Here is a 9,462-nt window from a genome sequence, read left to right on the forward strand (position 1 = left end):
CATCGGAACTAATTGAGGTCAATTTGAAATTCAAATATTTTGCAACTTCGCAGAAAAATAAAACAATTTCTAAGAGTAAAATATAAATAAAATAAATTAAACAATTCAATTTAATAATGGAATTATCAAACATTGAGTAATGAAATTTATAATAAATTTATTTGTCACAAAACATAATATACTAATTTAACATTTAATGTAAAAACACATTTACAATAAAGATGAAGATACAAATGATATGAAAATCGGTATTTATCGAATCTATAATTTATTGAAAACCACACTTGAATGAATAATATAAATATTTTCGTTTCAAATTCTATATTGGGAGATTAACAAAAATTATAGTATATATATTATGCCAGTAAATAAATTTAAAAAATAACCGTATAATAGTTAATATTATATACTTACTCAACAAATTCAAACATTTTTTAGTAAAATTATAAATTCTTAATGTGTATATACATTACAAAGAAACATCAGATTTTTCTAAATTTTAGTAATCGTGCCTTTGTGCAGGGGTCCTTGTCTGGAAGATTGTTATGAGACCTTCCCCTCACAAACAAAAAAAACTGGTAAGTAAAGATATTTCAAATGAATATCAAAATGATTTTAATTACTTATTTACATGTAATAGTTTTTTTCGTCACTGTATTTTACATAAAAAGTTATTTTTCTTTAATATTCCGCTATATTTGCTATGTTTATTTTATATTTGAAAAACAAAATAAGTACACATAATGATATTCTACTGTCACGAATAAGTTTGCATTGGTATTTCATCTAGATTGCTTAATATTTATGATAAATATATAATTAATATATATAAATCAAGAAGAATTTTATAACAAAGATGCCGATAAAAATTTTTAATTTACATTGTTTTGAATATTTAGTGTTATAATTTTCACATCGGCAGATGCATAATCGATACGACATATGCTTATGCATATAATAATTAATAAACCAGAAAAAAAGTAATCAAAACTCAACAATATAAAGAAAACTTTACTAATTCTACATAACTCCTAATTATAGAATCGATATAAAAATTCTCTCTCTCTCTCTCTCAGTCTTTTTCTCTAACGTAAATATTTGTTCATAAATAGTAAAATATTTTATTCTATTGCATATAATCTAATTTATAATAATATTATATACACGATGTTAAATAAATAAAAATATCATTTTTAGTTTCCACAACATTATTATATTTTCCATATGCAAAAGAGGAGTGTGCTGCATGCTGTAACCGTAAGATATACATTCATTTCTTTAAAACAAAAATTGATTAATAACCATGAAATTTAGTAGCAAAATTTTATATATTGATAATTTCGAATTGTCATAGTTTTACAATAAATTTGATAACCACGGATTCATTCTTTAACATTAAATATATTAAAATTCAATTATTAAAATTTTCATTTTATAGAAAAGGTTTAAATGTATTGATAAAAATAATAAATGAATATATACATACATATGTTTGTTTGTTTGTGTATGAAATTAATTATACATATTCAATTAAAAAAATTAAATTAAAATGTAATTATATAAACTTTCAAAATTAGATTAATTCATGATTGAAATAATTGTAAACTACTTTTCAAAAGATTTTCATGAAATTTTTATTACTAATACTTTCCTTTTAATAACAATGACTTTGTTTTGAAATATAGAGCTTCCTAGTAGCAAGCGGAACAAGTGTAATTTTTCGTGCGTTAAAAAGTTTGCGAGTAAGTAGAATGTTGCACTTTTACTGTCTGTATTCGACAGATTTTTTATAAATCGTATTTAAAGGATTAAAAGTACGATTTGTAATTAATTCTATATAATGTTTGAAGATTCATAAATATTACGATTTTATCATAAAAATTATTTTTTATTTAATTTATCTTCTTAAAATTTGACTTGGTATAGTTATTAATTTCAAATATTTTTGATTTCTTTTTTTTACAAAGAAAAATTTCTTTACAAAGATAAATATATTCAAAATATTACATTACTGATTTTATGTTCAATATCGGGACCTAAATTAATTCATTTCTACTGATGCACTAGAAAAAATAAATTTATACATATGTGATTAAGCATAAGCAAGAAAATTAATAACCAAACGCAAAGTATAAAATATTTTAATTTGTAGATAATGTTTTGCGATGACTGCGTTATTATAAATTCTTAAATAATAGTTAACAGTTATTCTATTTGAAATTATGATAAATGAATTTAATAGTAGTTAAACAGTTATAAATCTATATTCTTAAAATATATACTTACAGTAGTTGACTTGCGATACAAAAGCACTTATATAATACGTTGTCATAATTTATTATTATAAAATAAAATAATTATTAAATAAAATAAAATTTACAACGGGGTTATTATTTTACTAATTCATTATACTCGTATTATTTGTTACAATTTTATTAATGACTTTTTTTGTATTTTTAGAAATAAAACCTATTAGGTCATTTGATAGTTGCTTGAAAAACTGTAAAAGTAAGACAAATATTCTTTAATTCTATTAGTCAAAAGCATAATTATTATATACATTTTGATATTATTCGACAATTTAAAATGCATATGTTGTATAAATTAATTTTCATTTCCACAAACGAGTTCTACAGAATTCAATTTTCTGCATTTATATTAAATTTTACATATTAAATTATTATGAAATATATAATATAAAATAAATATATAATTATGGATGTTATTAAAATTAATATATATTTACTAATGTATGTAATAATGTTATTAAAGCAAGTGTCTAAAATTTTCTATAAATTTTTATCATCTATTTAGCTATTGTTCCTGAATGCAGAGCAGGGTGCAATAATGCATGTCATGACATGTTTCCAAAAAGTGAGTAAATTATGTAAAAATTATTATACTTTTAGTATTTTCTTTCTATATATTTTATTATTTTATATTATTATTATATAATTAATAAATTTCTTATAAAAATAAATAGAATACCTGTATAATTCATTGTATATTTTCCAGAGCACAGATCAAATGTGGGAATATACACGACACCGATCGTTTATGGAGTATGGCGTGACGTACAATAAATTATTAAAATAAGAGCTATTAAAATATTAGATGTATGTGGCATAGGTAATTCCATGTAATTATAGTCCTAGAGTTTAAATATAAATGAATGAATGATAACAAAATTGAAATTTGAAATATATAATTGAAATACTACAAATATGATATATTAAGTTACAATATGTTGCTCTATACTATAATCTTATATCGAAATGCAAATGATGAAAAATAATGATATATACAACAACAAAATTAAATAAAAATGATAGTAATGGCTGTAAAAAAAACGAGATCTAATCAACTAGATTGTCAAAGAGCGATTTATTTGTTTCGTTTCCACGATAAAAAGTTCAAAATATTTTATCAATGTATAAAATATTACATGAAAATTGAAGTTGCAAATTTGCTTTTTAAAATTCTAACTCACTAAACAATATAATGTTTATATTATTTATAACGCAGACTATAATCACATGTTTAAATAATTACAAATATATATATATGTGTGTGTGTGTGTGTGTTGTGTGAGTGTGTGCGAGTGTGTGTATTCTGCCAGTGTGGGCGCGAGTGAGTTTGTGATATATATATATATATATATATATATATATATATATATATATATATATATAGAGAGAGAGAGAGAGGGAGTATGTGTGTTGCGTAATATAAAAATTAAGAAAATTAATCTTTTTCCTACATTACTATATAAGAATTTCTGAAATTCGGCTTTTCAGAAATTGTATTTTATTCATTCGAAAAAATTAATCATTTTATTAATTTAAACTAAATATTTAGTTCATTTCTGTTATTAGAAAATGATTGAAACTCTTCTAAATGTGTTTATGCATTCAAACCCTAAATATAACAAGTCAATCAAATATCGATTATTAGATATCCAAAAAACTATAATATTGTAAATTGCAAACATTTTTTATAATTTCGTTTGTTTTGGATAATACTTTATCATGAAAGACAAAAGGGAAATTCTAAAACCTTCAATACAAAAAGTATTATATTTTATTATATTATGTTATAATATAGTATTATAGTATTATATTATTAATTTATATTATTTTATTTATTTTATATTATTATAGTATAATATTGTATTATAAATAATATGGAATTACTAATTCATTTATTACAACTAATAATTTGTCATTTTTATTTTTCATTTTATTGTGAATTATTATATTTGTACGAAATATTTATATTTATCGTCAATGTTTTAAAGCGATTCTTTTTCTTGAATAATTCATAAACTATGTTATCGATCATTAAGATTTAATACTTAAAAGGTTTTTAGCCTGTACATCCAATATTTTAGGTCTGATTTAATTAGTTTATACTATTTTAGTTCATTTCAAGGAATAACACAGTTAACAACCATATTATTTGAATCTTGAAAATTTGAATTATTCACATTATCTATGGCCATGTATCATACCATGGTTTAATAACCCCAATTACATCTCGAATTTTCTATGCATGTAATATAATTTCATACGGCTTGTATTCTTTACTTGGATTTAAAATTTATGTATTTTTCGATATATATCGAATAATTAAAAAATATAGTTCACGTCCAATATGATTATCGATACAAGAAACATAATCATGTTTTTTTTCGTTATAAAAATTATTGAAAATATTTAATAGCATTATTTAATGGTATTGTTATTAAAAAGAGTTAGGAATAACAAAACTATTAACTATTTTTTTCATTTAGATATTATATATTACATATCTTTTAATACAATATATATATATATATATGCATATTATACATGCAACGTCAAAGGTATATTTTTTTATTACAAATTTAAAAACCTATAGGGACTAAGTTTGTATATGTAAACATATTAGTATATGTGTTTATTCAATTGTATAAATTATAATTATTGCTTTTATTATTAAACAATAACTTTATTCGTTGTGCAAATGAAGTATTCATTATTTATCTCGATTATGAGTTATTGTACATTTTTCATCGAAGGTATGTAAATATATTATTCATAAGTTATCTTATATATTTTATATACATTAAATTAAGAAATTAATTATATTATTTAACATAGATGTTAGGACTGTACATACAAAAGAATCCTGCTTGGCATGCTGCGATAGTAAGATTATTGGAATATTTAATTTATTAACTGAAGTGTCATTTTATAATCGATTTTATAATTTCATATTTTCTAAATGAACTGATATTTAAAACTACTTATCAAAATTATAAAATTGAAATTCTTAATAAATATTTAGATGTTAAAATAACCGAAAGAGAAGATTGCATGTATTCCTGTATTAAAAAATTTTCCAGTAAGTAATCTCATGGAGATATTTGTTTATTATATTTTTATGATATCATTATTCAAAAATCGTAGAAACAATTTTGTGAGTAATCTGTGATTAAGATTTGAATTATATTTAATAAATATATTTTAATTAGCATTGTTATTAAATTTTTGAATTATTATTTGAAATTCAATATTGTGTAATTGTTCTTTTACGTGAATAATTTATAGTAAACCAAGTATAATTATATATTATAACTGTAAATAAATTATTAAAATCTTGTATATTATTTACCAGTATTTCGTATTTTTTACATGTTTTACCTAAATATTATGTTATAATTTTCAATTCTTTTTTCAAATACATTTTAAGTGAATAGTTATTTTTCATTAATTTTCCGATATACCTAACATTTCACTTATTTTATTATCTAATTTACATAATTTTATATAAATTTAAAACATAATTTCTATTTTTTATATTGGTTAGAGTTGCAACAATTTTCCTCTGTGATTTCCTGTTTGTCAAATTGCAAAAGTAAGATACATAAACAATTGTATATATTTTTTTATATTATTATTTAAATTCTATTAATAGGTATTTACAATAAAATAATGTATATGTAGCTTTATATAAGTTAATGTAAAACAACAATTATATAAATAATATAAATATTTGTATATATAATTTTATATTAAATTATATATTTTTTTTTAAATAATAAATATTATATTTTATAAAGAAAATATTCAATTCTATAACTTAAGCTAAATGTTTCATTAAAAAAATTATAAACAAAGTAAACAATGGTTAAAAATCGTATTCTATAGAAATATGTATTTATTTATTTACTTTAAGATCCTTGGTTTAATAGATTTCAATATATGTAAATGGGTATTCTTTTTATATTACAAATTTTTTTTTAATTATTATAAAACCTCAGCTGCAAATTCAATGCATGTTTTAAGTAAATGCACAATTTATAAAGAGAAATTAAAATTAATTATTGAACAACAGTTAGATCACACATGTATGTCAATTCAAATTCTTAATAAAGATTCTTTAATTATATTAAGCAAATCTAGTATTGATTTATAAATTATTTTACCGATCCTATAGATAAAATAAGAGAAATATTAGATAGATGAACTAATATATAAGGCATTTATGTATTAAAAAAAATAATTACATATGTATACATAATTTTTTAATAACATTGATACAGTGTAGTATTCCTTTCAGGAATGTGACAGCTTGTTTATACATATGACACTAAGTTAACAATATATAATTGCATCTCCTAAAAGGCTTTTTTAAAAAAAAAAGATATCCAAATAACTATCAATAACCTTACAAATATTTAAAAAAAATGAGAATAAGGCTTATATTGTACCATTGAATACAATTCGAAGAGAATCGTAGCATATTTAACAGTATACTTTTATTTAATAATTAAAAATACAGTTAGTTATACGAAAGTAGTCTAAAAACGTTTAAATAAGAGTAAAATTATAAAGTTCTAAAATGTAGATAAGTTATAAAGAAACAGATCTTTCTGAATTTTAGTAATCGTGCCGATGTGCAGGAATCCTTGTCTGGAAGATTGTTATGAAAAATTCCCAGTAATATCAAGAAGAAATGGTAAGTAAAGATATTTGAAATAAATATCAAAATGATTTCAGTTACTTATTTAGATGCAATCGTTTATTTCATCAATATATTTTACTTTTTAATATTCCTATTCTTCTTTAATATTCCGCTATATTTGCTATGTTTATTTTATATTTGAAAAACAAAATAAGTACACATAATGATATTCTACTGTCACGAATAAGTTTGCATTGGTATTTCATCTAGATTGCTTAATATTTATGATAAATATATAATTAATATATATAAATCATTAATATATATAAATCAAGAAGAATTTTATAACAAAGATGCCGATAAAAATTTTTAATTTACATTGTTTTGAATATTTAGTGTTATAATTTTCACATCGGCAGATGCATAATCGATACGACATATGCTTATGCATATAATAATTAATAAACCAGAAAAAAAGTAATCAAAACTCAACAATATAAAGAAAACTTTACTAATTCTACATAACTCCTAATTATAGAATCGATATAAAAATTCTCTCTCTCTCTCTCTCAGTCTTTTTCTCTAACGTAAATATTTGTTCATAACTAATATTACATTTTACTTCCAAATACTAAAATATTCTAATTTGAGGAATTTGTTATATAATAAGAAATTGAACTATTTAAATATAAATTTTATGTAATAATAACTAAACTATTTGAATGCACAAACTGGAAAATTATATATTTATATACAAATCTCTATCTATTCAAACAAATCTTTGTAATACTTTTCATTAATAATATAAAATTATATTGATTAATAACGATTCATCGATTTATAAATCGATTCACGGCTACCAATATTGATATCCATTTTTATAACTATTATTTTATTTAGGTTAACAAATTCTTTACATTTTAAAAGAATTTAAAATAATCTGTAATACTTTAAATGAATTTTATAAAATTAAATTCTTGCAAAATGATAGTAAAATGAAAATAATGCTAACATATGATTAAAACATTACATATTAAATTATTACATAAAATAAAATATTAGAAGAATGTTGCATTATAATAATGAAGTTTAAAATTGATAATCATTCTCATCACCTAAATTATGTTCAAATACATCACAACAAATATACTTTTACGAACATATTTAAGATTATATGTGATTATCATAAAATGGCTAATTGAATAAAATTATATACGAATAAAATGCAACTACAAATCATTGATACACAATAACAGAAAAAGTATTAATGAATAAAATTGTATTCTGAAATATAATATAAATTTAATAGTTTTAATTCATGTTCGATATTAAGGAAATTAACATATATTATTTAATTGAAACAATAATAGATTTTCCATATACGAAAGAGGAGTGTGCTGCATGCTGTAACCGTAAGATATACATTCATTTCTTTAAAACAAAAATTGATTTATAACCATGAAATTTAATTGCAAAATTTTATATATTGATAATTTCGAATTATCATAGTCTTACAATAGATTTGATAACCACGGATTCATTCTTTAACATTAAATATATTAAAATTCAATTATTCAAATTTAATATAAATTTAATATAAAAATAATAAATGAATAAATAAATATATATATATATAGATTTGTTTGTTTGTTTGTTTTGTGTGTGTGTGTGTGTGTGTGTGTACATGAAATCAATCAAACATATTCAATTAAAAAAATTAAATTAATATGTAATTATATAAATTTTCAAAATTAGATTAATTCATGATTGGAATAATTGTAAACTACTTTTCAAAAGATTTTCATGAAATATTTATTGCCAATACTTTGCTTTTAATAAGGATGACTTTGTTTTGAAATATAGAGCTACCTAGTTACAAGCGGAACAAGTGTAATTTTTCATGCATCAAAAAGTTTGCGAGTAAGTAGAATGTACTTTTATAGTCTATATTAGAAAAATTTTTTATAAACTTTGATTATCATTCCTTCTATTTGAAATTATGAAAAATGAATTAAATAGCATTTAAGCAGTTATAAATCCAAATTATTAAAATATATATTTAGAAATAGATAACTCTATTATTTATCTACCTATATATTAATTATACATATGCATATATATATATATATATATATATATATACATATATATTAATACAAACATATTAATTCTTAAAATAAAATAAAATAAAATATAATATCGCCAAATAATTTTAATCTTATTTCATTATGACCTCGTTATTATGTTTATTTATTTCATTTATTTGCTCATTTATTATGTTGTTTATACAATAATAATTTTCTAATTTATAGAAACTGCAATCATTATATCAGTTGAAAGTTGCATTTATTCTTGTAAAGGTAAAACAAATATTTATTTATTATTTTAATGAAAATAATTATGGATAAAATAATTATTCATATTTTAATTCTATTTAAATATTGACAATAATTTTATATGTTATATAAATAAATTTTCATTTCACAAAACTAGTGCTTAACAATTCAATTATTA

The 9,462-nt window shown here is 20.2% G+C and overlaps 1 protein-coding gene across 1 annotated transcript; it reads left to right on the plus strand.

Annotated features, from left to right (window-relative positions):
• Positions 1 to 238: 238 nt before the first annotated feature.
• Positions 239 to 3,149, plus strand: LOC105366235 (uncharacterized). The gene is made up of 7 exons (XM_011504603.1): positions 239 to 248; positions 504 to 578; positions 1,198 to 1,257; positions 1,686 to 1,742; positions 2,461 to 2,508; positions 2,815 to 2,874; positions 3,016 to 3,149. The coding sequence occupies exons 1-7, from the start codon at positions 239 to 241 to the stop codon at positions 3,081 to 3,083; spliced, it is 378 nt and encodes a 125-aa protein (XP_011502905.1). The 3' UTR covers positions 3,084 to 3,149.
• Positions 3,150 to 9,462: the final 6,313 nt, after the last annotated feature.

The sequence above is a fragment of the Ceratosolen solmsi genome, unplaced genomic scaffold (assembly GCF_000503995.2).
Source record: "Ceratosolen solmsi marchali unplaced genomic scaffold, CerSol_1.0 scaffold10, whole genome shotgun sequence".
In the NCBI taxonomy this organism is placed as follows: domain Eukaryota; kingdom Metazoa; phylum Arthropoda; class Insecta; order Hymenoptera; family Agaonidae; genus Ceratosolen; species Ceratosolen solmsi.